The sequence below is a fragment of the Rana temporaria genome, chromosome 3, assembly GCF_905171775.1.
Source record: "Rana temporaria chromosome 3, aRanTem1.1, whole genome shotgun sequence".
Lineage (NCBI taxonomy): Eukaryota > Metazoa > Chordata > Amphibia > Anura > Ranidae > Rana > Rana temporaria.
Genome location: NC_053491.1, coordinates 118,746,649 through 118,772,462, shown reverse-complemented (window position 1 = coordinate 118,772,462; position 25,814 = coordinate 118,746,649). Strand labels below are relative to the sequence as shown.

Here is a 25,814-nt window from a genome sequence, read left to right as displayed (position 1 = left end):
CAAAGAGTTACATTTTTGTTTCATCAGACCAGAGAATATGGTTTCTCATAGTCAGAGTCCTTCAGGTGCCTTTTGGCAAACTCCATGTGGGCTGTCGTGTGCCTTTTTATTGAGGAGTGGCTTTCGTCTGGCCACTCTACCATACAGGTCTGATTGGTGGAGTGCTACAGAGATGGAAGGTTCTCCTCTCTCCACATAGAAATGCTGGAGCTATGTCATTGATTATCAGGTTCTTGGTCTCCTCCCTGACTAGGGCTCTTCTCCCCCCGATTGCTAAGTTTGGCTGGGAGGCCCCCTCTAGGAAGTATGCTGGTGGTTCCAAACTTCTTCCATTTATGGATGATGGAGGCCACTGTGCTCATTGGGACCTTCAATGCTGCAGAAATATTTCTGTACCCTTCCCCAGATCTGTGCCTCGATACAATCCTCGAAGGTCTACAAACAATTTCTTGGCCTTCATGGCTTGGTTTGTGCTCACAGGTGGACTCCAAGTTGTAGAAACATCTCAAGGATGATCCGTGGAAACAGGATGCACCTGAGCTAAATTTTGCATGTCATGGCAAAGGCTGTGAATACTTATGTACATGTGATTTATTTTTATTTTTTTTATTCTTTTTAATACATTTGCAAGGATTTGAAACAAGCTTCCTTCATATTGTCATTATTTGGTATTGTTTGTAGAATTTTGAGGATAATTAATGAATTTAGTCCATTTTGAAATAAGGCTGTAACAAAATGTGCAAAAAGTGAAGCGCTGTGAATACTTTTCGGATGCACTGTAGGAAAGTATGTTGTTGCTTTTATTAGATCACTGTGTTCTAATGGTTTTGAAAGATTGCTATTCCACCTCCTTTCTAAGTGTGCTGATATTTTGTAGGTATTTTTTTAGGACTTCAGTGCTTTTATACATGGTTTATTATGATTGAAATTACACACTTGATTCTTATTTTTCAGGTACACCTTTTCCAAATACATGTCAATTGCCCTAGTGTCTTTTGGAATTTTTATTTGTACAATGATGTCTGCAAAGCAAGTGGTAAGCTTTGCCTTTCTCTTTTATAAATAGTGTTTTCTGCTTCTATTGAAAAAACTGTGGTGGGAGATCTGACCTTAAGCAACTGTCATTTGTTGTATTGACACATACTACAGATTTTATTAGCTGAAGAGAAATCTATAAAATGCATGTGCCAAAATTTGTACATTGATGCATGGTGAAGTGCAATTATTACACATGTGCTTTAAAAAGCATGCAAACGTGAAAAGCACAGTGATATCCAGTATCTCACAAAAGTGAGTACACCCCTCACATTATTGTAAACATTTTATTATATAAGAAATGACGCTTTGCTACAATGTAAAGTAGTGAATGTGCAGCTTGTATAACAGTGTAAATTTGCCGTCCTCTTAAAATAACTCAACACACAGCCATTAATGTCAAAACCTCGGGCAACAAAAGTGAATACACCCCTAAGTGGAAAAACTTCCAAATTGTGCCCAACGTGTCAATATTTTTTTGGCCACCATTATTTTTCAGCATTGCCTTAACCCTCTTGAGCATGGAGTTCATCAGAGCTTTATAGATTGCCACTGGAGTCCTCTTCCACTCCTCCATGATGACATCATGGAGCTGGTGGATGTTGAAGACCTTGCGCTCCTCCACCATCCGTTCAAGGATGCCCCACAGATGCTAAATAGGGTTTAGGTCTGAAGACATGCTTGGCCACTCCATAATCTTTACCCTCAGCTTCTTTAGCAAGGCAGTGGTCATCTTGGAGGTGTGTTTGGGGTTGTTATCATGTTGGAATATTGCTCTGCGGACTAGTCTCTAACTTCTAAAAACTAATATGTCAATTGTGTATGGACTGACAGATGGCAGTGCTGAAGGCTGTAATGGTGCAGATCAGGGAAATTCATATTTCTTTATCGTACATCACGGGACACAGAGCAGCATATTCATTACTATATGGGTTATATGGAGTACCTTCAGGTGATGGACACTGGCAATCTCAAAAACAGGAAGTGCCCCTCCCTATATAACCCCCTCCCATAGGAGGAGTACCTCAGTTTTTACGCCAGTGTCTTAGGTGTTGGTCATGGTTTAGCTTGCCTCCACATCCTTGGGATTAAGGTGGGCTAACCGGTTCTGTCCAAAGGCCTCAGTGCTAAAGTGGTCAGTAACCGGACCCCAAACCATTGGGGTATAGCCCATAATGCTTTCTGTCACAGAGAGCTGGACTCTGGGCCCAGAACTTAGAAACCTTTGGGGGCCTAATGTTTCTGTTGCCAGGGTGCTATATGGGCCCAGGACAGTGGATCCTTCATAGGAACCCAGGGCCTGAAGGTCTAGACGCCCCACGGAGATGGGGGAAGATTGGACCTCTTGCTGTGCAAAGTCCTGCGGCATGGAGCAGGTAAGTGAAGGGGAAACTTGCGGAACTTGGTTCGCAGCAGGTTTTTTCTGGGGGAAGGTCACAGTGGGACATGCCTATGGTTTATGCGCTGCATCTGGCAAGGTGAGTCACATATCTTAGGATAGGATGACTCTGTATGAATATATTCCCCATAATCGTGACCTCCCTGGTAGTATTGCAACTGGTGCTAGAAAGCATTGAAAAAGGGCCTGTGTGTATAGTGACAATTCTCTCTAAGAGAAGCCCCTGGGAATCTACTGAGGTTTCTTATGTAAAGGAGTGAATGCTCCTACCTGCAAGCCTGCTCAGAGAGGTCCAGGCGGTTGCTGCAGGAAAAGATGCCGCTCTGTGGATCCTGGCCTGGACGGCAGGATCAGCCTTTGACCTCCTTTTGTGGCCCCCTCCCCCGCCCCCGCCGGCGGGCGCGCGGGCGTCCCCGTGATATGGGCGCAATTTCGCGCCATTTGCTGACAGGGGAAGGGCGGGCCTGTAGGTAAAAGGAAGGGGCGGCCCTTCCAAAAAGTTCCCAGCTCAGTGAAGTGTTGGAACTGAGAGAGGAAGGACCAGAGCGGCAGCGTGGGGCGCCGAGGACACACAGTGGCCAAAGAAGAGTATTACAGTCTTCAAAAAGACTGTCCTTTACCCTAGAGATAGGGTTTCTTTTTCAGCAGTTTTTTTTGGCAAATACTACTAAAGGGGGACAGAATGGTTTTTCTTTCTTTGGTTTAAAAAAAAAAAAAAAAAAAAAAGAAAAACAAACCAAGTTAATAAGAAAGAAGGCATTTTTTCCCCCAGAAAGGTTTTTTTGGGCAACAACTATTTATTTTCCCAAACACCGTTAAGTAGCGGGCGTACCTCGGTATTGTACCATGGCATCTGGTTCAGAGGGTACAAGAGGTGGGGATTCCCCCAGAGGGTCTGAGGTCTCGGACAAAGTCATGCCGCTACTTTCCCCAGAGGGAGCCTTGGTGGGACCATCGAGATCTGGGGCTGGAGCTGGCACGGGTCAGTCCAACCCTAGGGTGGTCACGGACGAGGTACTGTCCACCTCTCTAAAGGAGATGGAAAAAAGAGTGGAAAAGATGATAGCCAAGGCTATGCGGGGCAAAAAATGGAATAGATCTCCGTCGCCCGAGCGTGAACCCTCAGATGAGGAGGTCCCTTCCGCAGGGGAATTGGAAGACCTCTTGGACAAGGACCAAGTAGGTTCAGGGATCGAGGATCCGGGTACGGAGGAGTCTGGCGCAGCCTCCCAAGGGGAGAGCTGGTGGGTTCAAGTTTTAACAGACTTGGTCCATAGGACGTTCAACTTGCCAGTACCAGATCTCCAAGTATCAACGGTCTCAGCTTTGGGCTCACTAAGAGCGCCTCAAACCAATGCGGTTTTTCCGATCCATCCTCTACTAGAGGAAGTTATGTTCCAAGATTGGGCCAAGCCAGATAGAATCTTTGTACCACCAAAAAGATTCTCTGCCTTATATCCTATGGAAGAGAAATTTTCCAAGAGATGGGCAGCCCCGGCTGTAGACGCAGCCATCTCATGTGTTAACAAATCTTTAACATGCCCTGTAGAAAACATACAGGTGTTCAAGGATCCGGTTGATAAACGCTTGGAAACGCTACTTAAAACCTCCTTCACTACTGCAAGGGCAGTAGTGCAGCCAGCTGTAGCTGCAATTGGGGTTGCACAAGCATTATCGGATCAAGCTAAGCAGATGCTTAAACTTATTCCTGCCCAGCAGGCAGAAGAATTTTCGGACGTCCCTAGGGCCATACGCTTTACGGTAGATGCGATTAAGGATTCTATCCAGCAAGCGTCACGTTTATCGTTATCCCTTATCCATATGTGAAGACTCTTATGGTTAAAGAGCTGGGAGGCAGAGCCCCCATGCAAGAAGCTCTTGGTAGGGTTCCCCTTCCATGGAGGACGACTCTTCGGAGAAGACCTGGATAAATACATTCAGACCATTTCAAGCGGAAAAAGTACTCTGTTGCCCACCAAGAAAAAGTTTCGGGGGGCCTGCGTTTAAACGACAGTACTCCCCTGGGCAGGGGCCTTCCAATACCAAACCGTATCGACGGCCTCCTGCAAGATCAAACTTTAACAAGTCGCAGGGACAGGCCGCCGGAGGCAAGAAGCAGTGGTTTCGCAAGCCAGCAAAGCCAGCCCCCAAGCCGGCCTTATGAAGGGGCGCCCCCACCCACGAAGGTGGGGGGGAAGACTGCGTCTCTTTGCAGAGGTTTGGGAAGCCAGCATTCTCGACAGATGGGTACGGTCTTCCGTGGCTACAGGCTACAAACTAGACTTCCTAAAGTTTCCTCCTCTTCATTTTCAGGAGTCAAGAGTACCAAACGATCCGAAGAAGGGAGCCGCATTAATAGCGGCATTGAATCATCTACTCTCTCAGGAGGTGATAGTAGAGGTACCAGTCCAAGAACAGGGGCTAGGTTTCTACTCCAACCTATTCATCATCCCAAAACCCAACGGCGATGTCAGGCCAATTTTGAACTTAAAAATGGTGAATGCATACCTAAAGGTCCGCTCATTTCGAATGGAATCCGTGCGGTCAGCAGCTGCCGCACTTCAGAAGGACGATTTTATGGCATCCATAGACATAAAGGATGCTTACCTTCATGTTCCAGTTTACCAGCCACATCAAAGATTTCTACGCTTCTCGTTGGCTCTACGTCATTTCCAATTTGTGGCGCTTCCCTTCGGGTTGGCTACGCCCCCCCGGGTGTTTACGAAGGTCCTAGCTTCAATCCTAGCCAATCTAAGGATCCAAGGGGTCACGATCCTAGCATACCTGGACGACCTCCTAGTCATAGATCACTCGTCTCCTGGCTTGGAACGAGCAGTGGCCCTCACAGTTCAGTACCTCGAGAGGTTCGGCTGGGTCCTAAATTGAGAAAAATCAGCATTCCAGCCCACAAGGCAGTTGGAATATCTCGGCATGAGATTAGACACAGAACAACAGAGGGTGTTTTCTGCCTCTGATAAAAGTCAAAGCCATCAAGGAATTAATCCTACTGGTTCTAAGCAAGAAAGAGCCAACTGTTCGCCTATGTATGCGGTTACTAGGCAAGATGGTGGCCACATTCGAGGCGGTACCGTACGCCCAGAGCCACACTCGCATCCTGCAGGCAGCCATCCTGTCAGCATGGAGCAGGAGGCCACAGGCCTTAGATATCCCTTTGCCGCTCTCATCAAGAGTCCGACAAAGTCTGTGTTGGTGGTTAGACCCTCAGAATCTACTGAAGGGGAAGTCTTTCAGCCCAGTGGCTTGGAAGATAGTAACCACAGATGCCAGCCTGACAGGCTGGGGAGCAATTTTGGATGGTTGCACTCGCCAAGGCACTTGGGCAAAGCCAGAGAAGCAGTTGCCCATCAACATCTTGGAGCTCAGAGCTGCTCGACTAGCCCTCAGGGCTTGGACGGCCAAGTTGCAGGGGTTCCCGGTGAGAATTCAATCGGACAATGCCACGGCAGTGGCATACATAAATCACCAAGGGGGAACCAAGAGTCAAGCCGCTCAGAGAGAGGTGAGCTTGATTCTCCTATGGGCAGAAGCTCATGTGCCCTGCATATCGGCAATATTCATTCCAGGAGTGGACAACCTTCAGGCGGACTTCTTAAGTCGCCAGACTCTGTTGCCGGGGGAATGGTCTCTACATCCACAGGTCTTTCAGACACTCTGCCAGAGATGGGGAGTGCCGGACGTGGACGTCATGGCATCAGTTCAAACTTCTTTATGCTTTTCCCCCGCTCCAGTTACTACCCCGCCTGCTGCGCAGGATCAGGGTGGAGCACATACCAGTCATCCTGGTAGCTCCATCATGGCCCAGAAGGGCATGGTATTCACTAATCCTAAAGATGGTAGTGGGAGACCCTTGGACTCTTCCTCTACGGCCGGACCTGCTATCGCAAGGTCCGATCCTCCACCCTGCCTTACGGCATCTAAATTTGACGGCCTGGAAGCTGAATCCCTGATTCTCAGGGGTAGAGGTCTGTCTCAGAAAGTAATCTCTACCCTAATCAGAGCCAGGAAACCGGTCTCTAGGGTGATTTATCACAGGGTCTGGAAGGCCTATGTAGGCTGGTGTGAGTCCAAGCTATGGCTTTCTCGTAAGTTTACCATCGATAGAGTATTATATTTTCTCCAGCTAGGAGTGGATAAAGGACTGGCATTAAGCACTATCAAAGGACAGATTTCAGCTTTGTCAGTGTGGTTTCAGCGGCCGCTGGCCACCCACTCGCTGGTTAAGACCTTCATGCAGGGGGTCTTACGTATTAATCCTCCAGTTAAATCCCCGCTTTGTCCGTGGGATTTAAATCTTGTTCTGTCAAGTTTACAGAAACAACCTTTTGAGCCGTTGGCTGAAATTCCTTTGGTTTTACTGACAAGGAAGTTAGTATTTTTGGTCGCCATAGTTTCCGCCAGAAGAGTATCGGAACTGGCAGCCTTATCCTGTAAGGAACCATATCTTATTTTGCATAAGGACAGGGTCGTTCTCCGCCCTCATCCTTCCTTCCTACCAAAGGTTATATCCAGTTTTTCATCTAAACCAGGATTTGGTATTACCATCCTTCTTTCCTAAACCTACTTCCAGAAAGGAAGGGTTGCTGCATACCTTGGATATTGTCAGGGCCATGAAGGCCTATCTTAAAGCTACAGAGAAGATCCGGAAAACAGATGTGTTGTTCATTTTACCGGATGGGCCCAAGAAGGGGCAGGCAGCTGAAAAATCCACCATCTCGAGGTGGATTAAACAGTTAATCACTCAGGCCTACGGCTTGAAAGGGTTGCCTCCTCCGTTATCATTAAAGGCTCATTCTACTAGGGCCATGGGCGCCTCCTGGGCAGCACACCACCAGATCTCTATGGCTCAAGTTTGCAAGGCGGCAACCTGGTCTTCTGTCCACACGTTTACAAAATTCTACCAGTTGGACGTAAGAAGGAATACTGATACAGCCTTTGGGCAGGCAGTGCTGCAGGCTGCAGTTTGAGACCCTCGGATTCCGGGGGCTCCCTTTTGAGTTAAATTTAAAATTCTTTTTTCTCAACTAAGTTGGATTTATTATGATTTGAGTATATCTCTAAATTAAATCCTTTTGTCTTGGGAAGATGTTCTCCCTCCCCTCATTGTAAGCATTGCTTTGGGACATCCCATATAGTAATGAATATGCTGCTCTGTGTCCCGTGATGTACGATAAAGAAAAAGAGATTTTTAATACAGCTTACCTGTAAAATCTTTTTCTTGGAGTACATCACGGGACACAGAGCTCCCACCCCTCTTTTGGGGACCATTTTGGGAGGCATACTGCTTGCTACAAAACTGAGGTACTCCTCCTATGGGAGGGGGTTATATAGGGAGGGGCACTTCCTGTTTTTGAGATTGCCAGTGTCCATCACCTGAAGGTACTCCATATAACCCATATAGTAATGAATATGCTGCTCTGTGTCCCGTGATGTACTCCAAGAAAAAGATTTTACAGGTAAGCTGTATTAAAAATCTCTTTTTTTCACAACTTTTTTTGTTTTTTGTATATCATAAAAAGGAACGTGTGAAATGTTTTTTGTGTCCTGCTTGATACTGTCCCAGTACCTAACCAAATGCCAATATGCCTTTCATTTTGCTCTGCAGACATCTCAGCCAGCATCCAGCGATGAAGAAGGATTTGTAACACTTCTATGGTGGCTTTTAGGTAAATTACTTTTCTTGCTTAGTCAATGAATTTACACTTGGCCAAAACATTTAAAATGCTCACAATTGAATGTGAAGATTCATACTACAGTACATATAATATGGCCAAATAATAGTCAGAAAAGTGCTAAAGCTGTGAAGATGTGCTACATTGATGTAGCAACCTTGTACAAGCTTTTACACTAAATGTACCTGTTTAACCCTCCTGGCGGTATTCCCGAGTCTGGCTTGGGGTAAGATTTTTGTACCAAGAGCGGTATCCCCGAGCCAGACTCGGGCTCGCCTCGTTGTAGCCAGAGACAAAGTTACTTACCTTGTCCCTGGATCCTGCGATGCTGCCGCACTGTGTGAGCGAGCGGGTCCTCGCTCAATTCGCACAGTGTCCCTGCGTGCCGCCGATCTCTGTTCCCTGCGACGTTATGACGCACGGGGGGGGGGGGGGGGCGGGTGGCATTGAACGACGCCAAATTCAAAAAAGTAAACAAACACATTACATACAGTATACTGTAATCTTATAGATTACAGTACTGTATGTAAAAAATACACCCCCCCCTTGTCCCTAGTGGTCTGCCCAGTGTCCTGCATGTACTTTTATAAAATAAAAACTGTTCTTTCTGCCTGCAAACTGTAGATTGTTCATAGCAACCAAAAGTGTCCCTTTATGTCAAAAATGGTTTTAGAGCAGCTAGAAAACAACGATGATAAATTATAATCACTTGCAGAATTGAGCTATAGCGATTTGTGGGGAAATTTGTCATAAAAAAAATAAAAGTAATGACAGCGACAATTCTGCAACTGAGCAAATTTCAGTGATTTTGAGTTGATTACATTATTGAATAACTTTTATTATAATTATATTATTTGTTATTATTTATTATATTATAATTTATAATTTTGTTTTTCAAACTTTTTCATACCTGGGATGCCTACTAGACTCTTGTTTGGTCAGATTTAAGTGAGATATTCCTAATGCCGCGTACACACCATCACTTTATGTAATGAAAAAAAACGACGTTTTTAAAAACGTCACTTAAATTTGACCGTGTGTGGGGGAAAACGTCGTTTTATGTCTTCTGGAAAACGACAAAAAAAATTGAAGCATGCTTCAATTTTATGTGTTATTTTTCAAAACGTCGTTTTTTACTTCACAGAAATTGACCGTGTGTAGCAAAAAACTTTGTTTAAAACAACGTTTTTACACCCGCGCATGCCCAGAAGCTAGTTATGAAGCGAGCTTCAATGGAAAAACGTGGTGAACGTAACCTCGCTTTGCTAGAACATTGTGAGAACAACGATGGTGTGTAGGCAACTTCGTCTTTGAAAATTGAAGTTTCAAAAACGTTGTTTTTTACTTCAGTCCATTCAAACTAACAGCATGTGCATTAGTGTTTTTGCAGTGCTATTCTATTTAATGGCACCCCAGAATACTAAGGTAACACACACACACATTGCAGTGTACATCGGTGCATAACACACTGTCTTGCTTGGTGTGCACTGCCTTTCTAAAAGGCAGTGCACACTTACTCTCACAATGTGCGTGCGTTTAAAGTGGTAGTATACTCTGTACTACCACTTTAACCTACAGGTAAGCCTATAATAAGGCTTACCTGTAGGTATAAAGAATATCTTCTAAACCTGTAAGGTTTAGGAGATCTTCCCCCGCAATGCTCATACTAGCTCATTATAGCTTTTGCTTTTCAGGTTTAAAAAAAAAAGACAGCGGGTTTACTACCGCTTTAGGGTAACACATAAATGTAAAAGATTAACTAGGCCCTTAGGGTGCTGCTCTGATGACAATGCAGGTTCACTTGTCATCATATTTCTAACCGTTCTTTAACCATATCCAAGGCATAGTACAAGTAGTCTGACTTTCCATCTGTCAAAATTGAAGGTAGTGTGAATTCCCTGAAAGGGGATGAGAAATATTGGAACAAATCAGTTTTGTTTTTTGTTTTTGTTTTATCAGCTAAATCTTGTTGCTTCAGTTATGTTCATTATAGACTGAAAAAAATGTAACCCCTATTTTTCATCTAATGAAAACAATATTTAAAGTGGAAATGTACCCATAATAACTTGATAAAAAAATAAATAATGTTCTTTAGCCAGAAGGATTTACCCCCGAATGACCAGGCTTTTTTTTGCGGCAGTGCGTTGAGTTAACTGACAATTGTGTGGGCATGCAACGTTGTACCAAAACAAAATTTAGGTCCCTTTTTCCCCTCACAAATAGAGCTTTCTATTGGTGGTATTTGATCACCTCTGTGGTTTTTATTTTTTGCGCTATAAACAAAGTGTAAATTTTTGAAGAAAAAAATGTTTTACTTTTTTGATACAAAACACATCCAAAACATTCAAATTGCTTCATCAATTTAGGCGAATATGTATTCTGCTACATATTTTTGGTAAAAAATCCCAATAAGCGTATATTGATGGGTTTGCGCAAAAGTTATAGCGTCTACTAAATAAGGGATAGATTTAGGCAGAGTTCACATCTAAGCCGCATGTGGCTCATAGCAGGGGTCCAGTGCACCCCGTATCAGGTCCGATTTTTTTATTTATTTTTTTTAACCCAAATTTTTGGCTGAATTCGGACCTGAAATGGACCAAAAGATACACAGGACCCGCTGCAAATTTGCATCGGAGCAGCAGCAGAGCTCTGTAAACTGGCTCCATAGAGATCAGGTCACAATCTCCCGCTATTGCGAGTTGGATCCAATTCGCACTAGTATGAACCCAGCCTTAGGCCTCATTCACACGGAGGACCGTTCGGGTCCGCCTGTCAGTTTTGACGGCGGACCTGAACGGCCGCTCCATGCATCCCTATGGAGCGTCGGATGTCAGCGGAGACATGTCCGCTGACATCCGACTCTATCCGATCCACTAAAAACAGACGTATGGGGGGCACGTCCCCATCCGTCCATGCGGATCGGATCGGGTAAGATCTGATGAAAACGGACATGCTGTCCGTTTTCATCAGATCGCTCCATAGGAGACAGCAGTGCCCGACAAGCCCCTTCCCGCTCAGTGAGCAGAGAGGAGCTTGTCATCCGTCGGCTCAGTGGAGATCTGCGGACTGATCTCCTGCTGAGCTGGCGGGAGGAGGCGGACTCCGTAGCGACGGAGTGTGACGGTGTCCGCCTCGTGAATGAGCCTTTAGGAACTTTAAATTTTTATTGTTTTTACTGGTAAATCTGACCCCGAGTGACACCAGTACAGTGATCAGTGCTAACAAAAAATACACTAATCAATGTATAAATGACACTGGCAGGGAAGGGGTTAACACTAGGGGCCTATTAAGGGGCTAACTGTGTTGCCTGGGTGTGTTCTAACTGTATGGGAGATGGGCTTACTTTGACAACACAGTGATTGCTGTTCCTGATCACTATGAACAGCAGATCTCAATGTTGTCCCCTGTCAGAACAGCGACCTACCTAGTTTAAATAGGTATATCCCCGTTCTGCCTCTCTGTATTGCGATCGCGACTGGCCGGCGGACATGGAGTCCGCCGGACACACGTGTGCAGCAGGCGTATGCCCACTCACACTACCACATGCACAGACCGACGTACATGTTCCTCGGTTTGCGCAGCTGAGCCGCCTTGCCGCAGTATATATGCGGAAGGTGGTCTGCAAGTGGTTAGCAAGGAACATACATCCCACAATAATTATGTTACACAAATTAGTGTGTGCTGTAAATTGTGTCCAGCATTGCTCCTGTTCTTGCTGGGGACTGCCATTTTGCAGAAGCCCAGAGCCCCTGAACAGCAATAAATCATAACATGGAGCTAAACCCATTGATTTTAAAAAAAAGTTACATTCCTGGAATGCCAAGATTGCTAACTGTCACGTTTGCTTGTGTCCTCAACCAAACTGTCAAACTATCAAATGGCTGGAGTCATAACCGACCACATGTGCAGCACCATAGCAGTTTCAGATTAAACAGAAGCAGCTTCAATGTCTGTAAAGGATAGGAGGGTTTAATTCCGCTTTAAGGCTGTCTGCATATCGTCCAGATTCAGGAGTGCCTAAAAATGGAGAGCAACTGAGCATGTGCAGAGCAGGTTGAGACCGTGTATTACTGGATTTTTTACAGTATACACTTATTTTTTTAAACAGGTTGCTTGTAACTTTCAGTTTTTGTTCCAGTAAATGTCCATACATCAAGTCAAAACTGCTATATGCATTGGATACGGTTAAATTCTAAAAAATTTACATAGTAATAGGAATCGGAGGCAAAGACCTTTTGTATCTAAATTAGCACTTTTCTATCCGGATACTTCAAAAATGTCAACATATTTTTGTAATCAATCTTATCAATGATTTAAAACCTTGGTAGCCTTGTCATGTGATCCCTTAAATAAATAAAATGAAAAAAATGAAATAAAAAAACGAATGATTCATCTGTACTGTACCTTTGTGCATGGGGGGGGGGGGGGGGATCTGAATTAAGATTTAGAGACATTCTTTGCACTAGGAATACTTGACGTGTGCCTGGAAAACGTCTCTTTTCTGCTTATGGCGTTTGAAATTAAAATGAGGTGGAAAGAAAGTAGACCATAGCAATAAAACTGTCATTTAGGTTTAAAACCTCACAATAAACACCCTATTAAGATTAGTTTTTGATGGACTAAGTATTATTTGGTAAATGATGTGACTTAGTAAAGCATGCATACTTGTAAGTGTTGTGAGCTAATGGAGGCATTTTGGACGTTTCTGCTGTGTCTCACAGGTATTGCTGCTTTGACCTTTGCCCTTCTGATGTCAGCTCGAATGGGAATCTTTCAGGAAACACTCTATAAGGAATATGGAAAACATTCTAAGGAAGCATTATTTTATAATGTAAGGTATTCTACATGTACTTTGGATTGCTAGAACTAGCGTGACGTTTTACGTAAAAATAAAATATACTATTGTAAATGCATCCAAACTATTTGGCTAGCGAAACTAGAAGAGAGACATATCTTGGACTATTTAAACCTTTAAGTTAAAACTGCAGATATTGGAAGATATTTTTTGATCACAGACAGAAGATTAAATTGCTTCTGCTGTTTTGAGAACGGGGTGGGGATTCATTAACCGTTGGTAGATAAAAGTAAATAAATAAAAATCGTTAAGGCATTTCCCCATAATAAGGTGAGCTGACAATAAGCTATGGGTGGACATTGGTAGACTAAAACTGGCCATACAACAGATTCCTCTTTTCATGCTACACCACACGGATGCTTGCATTACTTTTTGTGCGTTCCTGTGCGTTTGATGGCCCTTTTAAATGAATGGGCGGTCAAAACTGTAACATAGTTACATAGTTAATCATGTTGAAAAAATACATCAATCCTATACCTATGGGGGGAAAAAAAAGAATAAAGGGACACTAAAGGTTCGTTTAAAAAAATTAAATAGCAAACATGTCATACGTCCTGCCTCTGTGAAAGGGTTTCGCACAGAGTGATTCCAATCCTCCTCCTCTGGGGTCCCTCAACGGCACTCCAGGCTCCTTCACTCATTGAGGTGTCCCCCAGAGGAAGCACTTCCCTAGAGACACCCATGCGGGCACGCTCTGGAGTCCTGCTGAGTTCATTGACACAGACAGCAGGACTCGACCCCGACCCCGCATCATTGGATTTGATTGATGGCAACGGGAGCCAATGGCTGCGCAGCTACCTTTTCAATCAGCACCCAAAGGAGCGAGTGTGCTTGTTCCCGGCGCAGGAAAGACAGGGCTCAGGTAAGTAAAATACGTACGTTATTCGTAAATTTATGACGCTCAGTCCTTCATTTACATGGGGGTCACGCCTCATTAGCATGGCTCACGCCCACTTCCACCTACGCTGGCTTACGCTGAGGAAACCCAGCGTAGGTTTGAGAGCGACTGGGGGCGAGTGCTTTGTGAATACTGTGCTTGGATCTGTGCGCTGCGCCGGCGTAGCGTAAAATGGATACGCTACGGCGGCATAAATATGCGCCGATGTATGTGAATCTGGGCCTGTGTCCTCATGATGGGCAACCTTGGGAAAAGCTTGAAGCACAACAAGCGTCTGGGTTATGAACATTCAAGTATAAGTGCCCCATTAACATTTAATTTAAAAGCTTTGTTCTTTGCTTTCTTAAAGTTGATCTCCTCCACGTTTTGGTGAAGTTTAAATAGTTTGGACCAAGGTGGTCCAGATAAACTATATACTACACCAACAGATGGAGTGACTGTGTGTGTGTTGTATAAACTGTATGTAACTTCAGCTCAATACAGTATACAGCGATGTGTTCCAGCAGCGGGATGGAAACTTCCTGTATCATTCCTGGAACAAAATCGAATTTGAGTGGTGCTCAGCCATTCACAGGAAGCTTTGTATTTTCTGAATGAATTCAAAGCTTCCTTTGATGAGGCAGAAATTGTGACATCATCCACTTGCCTCAGCCAATCAGCGGAAGATTTTGCATTCCATCTAATCAGGTCGTAATGGAAAGTTCCTGCCCTGCTGCCGAACCACAGCATTGTTTCTACAACTAATACAACCAATGTATCTTTTAGTGAAGGAAATAGTTTGTTTGGACCAGCTTGGCCCAAATGAACTATTTAAACTTCGCTAAATCATAGAGATCAGCTTTAGTGATCTTTATATTATGCAGAGGGCAGAGCTGTATAAATTAATGAACTACTCCATGTAATATGTTTGTTTTTATTTTTGCATTCCATACTTTGTCATCCCCTTCACTCACAATTATGTATTTGTCAGCTAAATTGCTATATTTGTATAAATATATTTTTAGGTTCAGAAACTAAATAACAATTTTGCTTTTCCTTCACTCTGCCAGCATGCATTGCCACTTCCAGGGTTCCTTCTTCTAGCACCTGACATATATAACCATGCAGTTCTCTTTACTCAGAGCGGTAAGTATTACGGCTTATTATGCTGTGCTGATAGTAATTGTGGAACAGATTTTAAGAGCTAAAATACCATTCCAAGTTTTCTAAAATAAATAAAACGGACATTCTTTTAAATGCTACGTTGTACGCTTTTTACAAGTCTTTTTTAAAAACAAATATGCTTTAAAATAAGAAACAAATTCATGCTAGCATGCTCTTCCTCTTCACATCACTTTTTATCTCCAGTGTGTAGTCTTATTGAAACTCATTTGTGTGAAAATCCTGTGGATTCTGCAAAATGTACATCTGTCATACTTAAAGTGATCGTAAACACAAACTGTTTAATTTACATTGCCCCGTCTTCTGTTTCTGCATATGGATGATGGCACTGTAATTATTTTAATAAAAAAAAAAATCTAAGTACCTTTTTTTTCTAATTGATATACAGCTGTCACATGACCAAGATCGTTCCCAGCCTGTCTGTACAGAAACATAAGCTTCTAGTCCTCTATATTTAAAAAGGGGGGGGGGGATATAAATACATAATGTCAAATCTTTATTATTTTTGGCAATAACTTGGTGTGGGCTGATGTCTGCCAAGCACAGGCTGTGTCGCACCCCTCCGGCGTGTGTCTTAGAATAAGGGGGAGATGAAGCCTCCATCGATCTACCAGTAATATCCCACCCCTATTGTGTTTAGCTGGTTAGTGGGCTAGCATTTAAAACTGTGAATACACCCAAATCTGTGACTTTGTAGTCGCATGAGTTGCTCAGATGTAATAGAGAGGAAATGCTTAACATAGAAAGTCACTGGAAACTGAGCATGTGCAGAGTTGCAACTACAGCTGCAAAATCCCAAGTTGTATTGGGGAAATTAACAGAAGGTGGTGATAGAGAACAGCAGGATCAACCCTTTTTTTTTTTATGAACAGCATGTAATAGACCATTTATTCATTTTTTTTTATTTTTTTTTATGATTTGGGTTTAGCGTCAGGATTTACCTTCACTTTAAATACATTTTGCATGCATCTAAATGCAGTACTATAGGAATTGATGGAGCCATACATAAAGCTGCATCTACAAATGAAAATGTACACTGTATTTTAGCGGTCTACAAAGAAAAGTAGAATACAGGTATTTCCAGGGCTCTTAATTTCTGCAGATTTTACACGTGTACACATATAAATGCACAGGTTATGATCATGTGTACAGTCAGCAGAACTATAAGTCTTTAAACACTGTAAGCACACAAATACATCTAAACGTCAGTTCTTTTAGGTATGTATTTTAAACAGGGACTTCTGTTATCACTGCTAGCAAAAACCTGTTTTTCATGAAGAAAATACACACATGCCCACGTGAATGACCCCTTAAAGCGGAGCTCCACCCTAAAGTGGAACTCGCTCTGATCGGAACCCTCCCCCCCTCCGGTGTCACATTTGATACCTTTCAGGGGGAGGGGGGTGCAGATACCTGTCTAAAGACGGGTATTTGCACCCACTTCCGGCCACACAGTTTCGGGTTTACTGCGGGCAGAACGTCACCTCCCGTCCTCCCCCTGTTGTGCTCTGGGAACACTCGGCTCCCAGAGCACAGCGGGAGCCAATCAGCGGTGCAGTGCAACTTGCGCATGCGCCGCAGGGAACAGGATAGTGAAGCAAGAGCGCTTCACTTCCTGGTTCTCTCACTGAGGATGGCGGGGGGAGCAGCAGAGTGATGACTGATCGCTCGTCCTCGACGGCGCTGGACTCCAGGACAGGTAAGTGTCCTAATATTAAAAGTCAGCAGCTGCAGTATTTGTAGCTGCTGGCTTTTAATATTTTTTTTTTCGTGGCACATCCGCTTTAAGGGCAGAAAACATATCAAAAACATAAGCAATGTCATCTTTTTCTATTTGTCCAATAAATTCTCCACATTCAGTAAATCTATGTAGCCAGCCATTGTACAGCCTCATCTCACTAGAAATATGATCCAATAAGCATCGCTAGTAATAATTGAACTGTATAGAGGTAACAAGTTACACCAGCCAAATGCAAACAATGAAAATCTTCAGAAATTCTCACAAAGATTTTAAATTGTTTTGTGTGCTTGTGTGGCAGTCAAAGCAACTCCAGAGACAAGAGTATTCCTGTGGTGTTGAAAATGAATGAGAAACCTGCCAAGATGGCTCTAGCCTTACTAAAATGAATTTTGCACAATGTATGTAATGGTATGCTGCCATGTCATTCATCTTGAATAGAAAATACCTTTGTTGCAGTGCTCCTGAGGTTTGCCACTTTTCAGGGAAAAAAAAGGATTCAGTAAGGTTTTAGGCCTGAGCTACATCTAAAATGAATGAGCTGCCTCAACTGAGAGGGCGTTAATTCGATAATGCACCACAGAGTTGTGTAAAGGGCCTGCAGTAATTTGTGTCTTCTATTTCATTGGACTTTGCCATTAATAAGATCTAGAAAAGCTTAAAGTACATATGTACAATAAACCATTTTCTGTGTATCATTGGGAGGTATTTATTGTATTTAGAGAAGTGTAGAAAGCATTTTGAGTGAAAATTATTTTGTCTAGGTAAATATATGTTCCAAAGACAACTTCCAGACCACATAAGCACCCTCTTCTGCAACAATTGGCCCGAGTTCAATAGTTCCATAGTTCAAACACTGCTTTTTTTCAAATTCCCTTTACTTGATGTTGTGTCCTGTAGATAAAAAGTCTAGAAGTACTGTAATCTGCATCCATCCACTTCTAGCTTAATAGAAAGCCAGTGCGCACTCCCAACAAAATATATCGGCAGAGACCAGCTTTGTACCGAAACCAGTGCACATTCTGATGGGCTTCCTTTAATAGGGAGAAGTCGCGTCCTATGCAAAGCACAGTATATATTCTTCACACCAAGGTAAGCAGGGAGAGACTAGACACCACTTTAGTGAGCTTTTGGTGTAAACCTGTCCTATAAGAAATATGGATGCTGCCATTTTGTTCCTTCTCTTCTGAAAATGCTAGTGCCCTGAATGTCGTACTGTAAGTCTGATTAAGTTACTTGGCATCATTGACCTCGGACAAGCATGCAGTTAATGATTTCTGACTGTACCAACTATCCAGATCCGTAAAAAAAAATTTTTTTTTTTTTACGCAGGTGATTTTTTTAATACCAAAATTCTGATACTAATTTGTCATTATTCGTTATGTTACAGAACCCTACCAACTGCCTCTATTGGGGATCCAAATGCCAATCCTGTGGTTTTATTTGCTCATGAACATCATTACACAGTATCCTTGCTGCAAACACATTCTTCGCTTCTGTGAATGTTTATTCTAATTACCTACTATATCATTGTTTGAAATTTAAGAGAAACACCATTCCCACAGCACATTCTCATTGGTGTTGATGCCTGTGGTATCAGTGACACAATGCACGATTAAGCGCATTACCTTATATTGGCATAGCAAACTTCTTACTGTGACATACGGTGAAGATATGAGAAGTCACTTCAGAAGTTCACTTTCAGATACCCTTGTTAACTACAATAGGGACTTATTTTTCCCTGATTTAAACGAACGGTGCATTAATGGTGTAATAAAACTACTCTTTAAATGGTTTTAAGCTCCATTCACAGTCCGTGCAACTTTGACGCACTTTGGTTGGGTGCAACTTGGATGTGATTTGTCCCTTTGCAAAGTCAGACCCACTGTTGCATGTAACACATTCAGGTATGACTTTCACACAACTGTTGAGGGTTAACATTGAAGTCTATGGCCCTCCAGTTGCATGAAACTCAGACCAAAGTAGTGCATGAACTACTTCTGAAGTCGTTACGATCTTAAGTTGCACAACATTTTAAATGAACGACAGCTTGCAAAAGATAGTAGGGCAAACCCCCAAATAAGGGGCAGATTTATTAAATGCCTTCTTCAGTTCTGTGTATACAAAGGAGCATGAGGGAGCTTATGTCCATACTGGGGTTGGTAGTGACACCAAATGATCCACGATGGTTCAAAATTGATATAGTCCAGAAATATTTAGACAGAATAAAAGTGAATAAAGCCCCTGGACCAGATGGCACACCATGGGTCCTAAAAGAATTGAGCCGTCAAAGTCATTTATATTTTTTAGGGACTCTTTAATCACTTAAGGACCGCTTACATCGGTAGAATGGCACGGCTGGGCTCAGGCACGTACCTGTACGTCGCCTTAAGAGCCCAGCCATGACCGCACCCGCGGACCCAATCTCCGCCGGTGTCCCACGATCGGGTCACAGGAGCTGAAGAACGGGGAGAGGTGAGTGAAAACACACCTTCCCAAGTTCTTCTCTGTGGCAGTGTCACTGATCGTCTGTTCCCTGATATCAGTGACGTCACACTTACAGCCACGCCCCCTACAGTAAGAATCACTCTTAGGGCACACTTAACCCCTTAATGCCCCCTAGTGGTTAACCCCTTCACTGCCATTGTCATTTTCACAGTAATCAGTGCATTTTTATAGCACTTTTCGCTGTGAAAATGACAATGGTCCCAGAAAAGTGTCCTATGTGTCCACCATAATGTCGCAGTCACAAAAAAAATTGCTGATCGCCACCATTACTAGTAATAAAAAATTATTAATAAAAATGCCATAAATCTATCCCCTATTTTGTAAACGCTATAACTGTTGCGCAAACCAATCAATAAACGCTTATTGCGGTTTTTTACCAAAAATAAGTAGAAGAATAAGTATCGGCCTAAACAGGAAAAAAAATGTTTTTTTAATATATTTTTGGGATATTTATTATATCAAAAAGTAAAAAATATTGAATTTTTTTCAAAATTGTTGCTCTATTTTTTGTTTATAGCGCAAAAAATAAAAACCACCAAAAGAAAGCTCTATTTGTGGGAAAAATGCCAATTTAGTTTGGGAGCCACGTCACACAACCGTGCAATTGTCAGTTAAAGCGACGCAGTGCAGAATCGCAAAAAGGGGCAAGATCCTTAACCTGCATAATGGTCCGGGTCTTAAGTGGTTAATGACTGGAATGGTACCACTGGATTGGCGCAGGGCCAATGTGGTGCTTATGTTTTTAAAAGGGGATCAAAGTCTTTACCACGTAACTATAGACCTGTTAGTTTAACTCCTATAGTTGGGAAGATACGGGAGAGTTTAATTAAAAAAAAAACACATAGATGAGTTCTTGCTGGAACAAAATATTTTAAGCACTAGACAGCATGGATTCATGAAAGACAGAAATTGTCAAACCAACCTGATTTCTTTTTATGAGGAGATAAGTAAAACCTTGGAAAGAGGGGTGGCTGTGGAAGTGGTATATTTTGATTTTTGCAAAAGTGTTTGGCACAGTCCCCCACACGGTTAATGAGTAAGGTGGAGTCTACAGGCTTGGAAAAATCAGTTTGTAAATTAATCATGAAATAAAACGACGTTTTTGAAACATTTTCAAAAACGACGTTGCCTACACACCATCGTTTTTTCACAATGCTCTAGCAAAGCGAGGTTACGTTCACCACTTTTTTCCATTGAAGCTCGCTTCATAACTAGCTTCTGGGCATGCGCGGGTTGAAAAACAACGTTTTAAACAACGTTTTTTGCTACACACGGTCAATTTCTGTGAAGTAAAAAACGACACAAAAAATTCAAGCATGTTCGAATTTTTTTTGGTCGTTTTTTTGAAGACCTAAAACGACGTTTTTGCCCACACATGATCATTTTAAATGACGTTTTTAAAAACGTCATTTTTTTTCATCACAAAAAACGACCGTCTGTATGCGGCATAACTCTGAATGGTCTAAGGTTGTCAGTGGTGTACCGCAGGGTTCAGTGTTGGGACCCTTACCTTTTAATATTTTTCTAAATGATCTAGGGGTTGAGAAAAAAAGTACAATTTCATGCTGGCCATACACTATACGAAAAATCGGCCGAACCCATTTTCGAAAAACAAACATTCGGTTGTCAAAGCAAACTATAGTGCCATTATGTAATGACCGATAAATCGTTCAGTGGACATAAATGAATCCATATTCTGTTAGGGTTTTTTTTTTTTTTTACATATACTTAGTTCAAACAGTTCGGATGGAAACACATAAATTGAAAGGTTACACGTTCGTTCAGCAGAAATTTTCCAAAACTGTCCTCTTGTTTTTTCGTCTCAAAATATTTCGTCTACTCATATAGTGTATGGCTAGCATTAGTCTTTGCAGATGACACCAAGCTATGCAGTGGAATAATGTCTTTACAGCATGTCTCCAACTTACACGCTGTCCTCAATGTTTAATTGGGCAACTATGTGGCTAATGAGGTTTAATGTTGATAAATGTAAAGTAATGCATGCGGGGGACCAACAATATGCATGCATCATACGTACAGTGGATATAAAAAGTCTACACACTCCTGTTAAAATGTCAGCTTTCTGTGATGTAAAAAAAAATGACAAAGATAAATAATTTCAGAACTTTTTCCATCTTTTAATGTGACCTATAAACTGTACAACGCAGTTGAACAACATCTTTTAGGGGAAGTAAAAAAAAAATATATATATATATATATATATATATATATATATATATATATATATATATATATATATATATATATATATATATATATATATATATATATATATATATATATATACAGGGCTTTTTTTCAGGGGGAACTTGGGGGAACTCAGTTCCACCACCTTTGGCTCAGACCCTTTGGTGCCTGCTCACCCCAATCACTTGTAAACACAAAAGTCTGGTTTCTGTGTTTACAAGTGACAGCTCTGCACTCTGTGTGTAACCCCCTAAACCCTACACTCTGTATGTAATGCAATCCTGGTATTTAATGCCCCTTTAAGACCCTTCTACTGTTTGTGAAATCTGAACGGGGTCGTGGTTGAGTTCCTGCACCTATTTTCTGAGAAAAAAAGCTCTGTATGTATGTATGTATGTATATATATATATATATATATATATATATATATATATATATATATATATATGTATGTATGTATGTATGTATGTATATATATATATATATATATATATATATATATATATATATATATATATATATAACAATTATGGTTGCATAAGTGTGCACACCCTTAAACTAATACTTTGTTGTCGCACCTTTTGATTTTATTACAGCACTCAGTCTTTTTGGGTATGAGTCTATCAGCATGACATGTTTTGAAATATTTGCCCACTCTTCTTTGCAAAAACACTTTGAATCTGTCATTGCAAGGGCATCACATGTGCACAGCCCTCTTCAGATCACCCCACAAATTTTTCAACCAGATTCAGGCCTGGGCTCTGTCTGGATTGTGTATACTTTTGGTCGTGTCATGCTGAAAGATGAAGTTCCTCTTCATGTTCAGCTTTCTAGCAGAAGCCTGAAGGTTTTGTGCCAATATTGACTGGTATTTGGAACTGTTCATAATTCCCTCTGCCTTGACTAAGACCCCTGTTCCAGCTAAAGAATAACTGCCCCAAAGCATGATGCTGCCACCACCATGCTTCACTGTGGGTATGGTGTTCTTTTGGTGATGTGCAGTGTTGTTTTTGCGCCAATTATATCTCTTGGAGTTATGGCCAAAAAGTTCAACCTTGTTTCATCAGACCAGAACACATTTTCCCACAAGATTTGGGAGACTTCAGATGTGTTTTTGCAAAATTTAGCCGGGCTTTGATTATTATTGTTCATAAGAAAAGGCTTCCGTCTTGCCACTCTACCCCATAGCCCAGACATATGAAGAATACGGGAGATTGTTGTCACATGTACTACACAGACAGTACTTGCCAGATATTCTTCTTCTTTTGGCAGGATGTCCAGTTCTTGGCACTGTCACTGTTGTGCCATATTCTCCACTTGATGACTGTCTTCACTGTGTTTCATGGTATATCTAATGCCGTTTGAAATTATTGTATACCCTTCTCCTGACTGATACCTTTTTAAACAGTAAGATCCCTCTGATGCTTGTGCAGCTCTCTGCAGACCATGGCCTTTGCTGTAGGATGCAAGAAAATGGCAGGAAATACCTACTAGAACAGCTGAACTTTATTTGGGGTTAATCAGAGGCACTTTAAATGATGGAACGTGTGTACTGACTCCTATTTAACATGAGTTTGAATGTGATTGCTTAATTCTGAACACAGCTACATCCCCAGGTATAAGACGTTGTGTACACTTATGCAACCACATTATTACATTTTTTTTTTTTTATTATTTTTACTCCCCCTCCTAAAAGATTTTTTTTGCTTTTCACTTGAGTTGTACAGTTTCTAGTTCACAATGGTGGAAAAAGTTCTGAAATCATTATCTTTGTCTCGTTTTTTTTTACATCACAGAAACCTGACATTTTAACAGGGGTGTGTAGCCTTTTTATAGCCACCTTGGGTCTTGACTTTGGGTCATTCTAACATATGAATATGCTTTTCTCTAAACCATTACTGTAGCTCTAGCTGTACATTTAGGGTCATTGTCCTGTTGGAAGGTGAACCTCCACCCCAGTCTCAAGTCTCTTGCAGACTCTAATGCCCTGTACACACGATCGGTTCATCCGATGAAAACGGGCCGATGGATTTTTTCATCAGATATCTGATAAAGCTGACTTTCATCAGTCTTGCCTATACACCATCGGTTAAAACTTCGATTGTGTCCAATGCGGTGACGTAAAACACAAGGACGTGCTGAGAAAAATTAAGTTCAATGCTTCCGAGCATGCGTCGACTTGATTCTGAGCATGCGTTGATTTTTAACCGATGGATTTCCCCACAGACGATCGTTTTTTCTATCGTTTTTTAACTAACAGATAATTTTAAAACGGGTTCTAGGTTTTCTCACCGATGGGGGGGGGAAAAAAAACATGGGGCCCACACACGATCGGTTGGTCCGATGAAAACGGTCCATCGGACCGTTTTCATTAGATGAACCGATCGTGTGTACGCGGCATAACAGGTTTTCTCCTAAGATTGCGCTGTATTTGGCCTGATCCATCTTCCCATCAACTCTGACCAGCTTCCATGTCCCTGTTGAAGAAAAGCATCCCCCAACATGATGCTGCCACCACAATGTTTTTTTACGGTGGAGATGGTATGTTCAGGTCATGTACAGTGTTAGTTTTTGGTTTTAACATGACAGAATGTTGGAAATTTGAATGCTTTTTCAAGGCACTGTAGGTGCTTTGCAAATGCGTACTTTGGCCTATTGATTATTCCTCTTTCTTACGGTTTCTTTTTGCCTTAACATTTTTCACAAGATATGTGTGCATCAGAGGAGTGTTTATTCTTACTACGGAGTGTCCTTCGCTCACAGTTACCCTAGTTGTTACACTACGAAAATTTATCAGCCTCATCTTCTCCATTCTGTATTTCAAGAATCCATTCACTACATGGCACTGGATTGGTACTATATTTGTGTTTTTGGGTACGCTCCTGTACACAGAGGTGTGGAAAAGCATTCAGGCTGCACCCAGCAAGGACAAGACGGACAGAAAGAAGGAATAAATGTCTTTAATGTGTATCGTACAGAATGCTGGAGCTGACTGTAGGTGGTATTGTAGAAAGCAGTGTTCTATTCCTTCCATTAGGTTTAATGAGTCTGGCTTGTTATTCCTGTACATTTTTGAAACTGTTACAACTATAAGGCACTAGAGCGATTTATAACGGACTGGTTAACCTCAAAGTCTGAGGTTCAGAATTTTAACGACTGGGCTATTTTAAATTATGTACTCGTAGAGTAAACAAATAAGGTTTTGATTGGAAAAAGTGACAAAGTATGCGATTTTTGAATGTGCAGTCTGAAAAAAGCTGTGAAAGATTCTATCATGTTAATTAAGTTTACTTATTTTTACTATTACAACCAGAGGGGGAAGATGGAGAAACCTGAGCAATTATGTCTACTGTATTTGTGTTTTATTTTTTAGGGCAAATGTATCAAATACTTTGTGGATAGTTTGGAAATTAGTATTCTTTCCTCAGCGACATAAGCTGATAGGGATACCTATAGTAAAAATCATTACCTGTTCCGGTCATTATCTTTATTTCTAAATTGAACCACAGGATCATCCAAGCCAGGATGTATTATGTGCTGGGCACAGACCTTTTTTGGTCATCAGCAGTATAGACTGTACATAATTTAGTATGTAGACATTGTTGTCTAAGTAAATATACATTGGGGGTTATTTACTAAAGGCAAATCCACTTTGCCCTACAAGTGCAAACTGCACTGAAAGTGCACTTGGAAGTGCAGTCGCTGTAGATCCGAGGGGGACATGCAAAGAAACTAAACAGCATTTTAGCTTGCACATGATTGGATAATAAAATCAGCAGAGCTTTCACTCATTTCAGATCTACCCCTCAGATTTAAAGCCACTGCACTTTCAGTGTAATTTCAAGTGCACTTTGCACTTGTAGTGCAAAGTGGATTTGCCTTTCGTAAATAACCCCCATTTTTTGGCCATAGAATGATCTCTCACAGCAAGCAAGGATTATGTATGCTTTATTAGTTTACTGAGCTCAGGGACCAGCGATGAGACTTGTACAACATTACCAGTGGTACCCTCACTTTACTTTGAACTTGTGCATACAAAAAATGAAGGATCAGCCCCACTGATGGAGTTTATCTAACTTGATAAAATGTTCTGTGAAATTACAGTTGCCTATGACTGCTGGAAAGGCACACTATCGCCTTCACTTTTTGTTGTTGCAAGAAGTATTTTTAAAATAAGAAGCATTGGTTGCTTTTTCGGGGGCCTTACGTAGTTAACGTTGTTTAATGCATGGTGAAATCATTGCTGAAAAATGCCAGTACATAGGGATTTGATTGAAGAATATCGATGAAAGATTGATATGCTTTTAATGGCTCTCTTCCGA

At 41.9% G+C, this 25,814-nt stretch overlaps 1 protein-coding gene across 1 annotated transcript in view; it reads left to right on the top strand.

Moving 5' to 3' along the window:
- Window positions 1-24,967, top strand: part of SLC35B4 (solute carrier family 35 member B4) — a 51,073-nt gene extending 26,106 nt beyond the window's left edge. The window contains exons 5-10 of the mRNA XM_040343315.1: window positions 955-1,036; window positions 8,058-8,118; window positions 12,846-12,955; window positions 14,927-15,002; window positions 18,167-18,242; window positions 24,200-24,967. Coding sequence (XP_040199249.1) covers window positions 955-1,036; window positions 8,058-8,118; window positions 12,846-12,955; window positions 14,927-15,002; window positions 18,167-18,242; window positions 24,200-24,446 — 652 coding nt within the window. The 3' untranslated portion in view covers window positions 24,447-24,967. The remainder of the gene's footprint in view (window positions 1-954; window positions 1,037-8,057; window positions 8,119-12,845; window positions 12,956-14,926; window positions 15,003-18,166; window positions 18,243-24,199) is intronic.
- The last annotated feature ends 847 nt before the right edge of the window (window positions 24,968-25,814 follow it).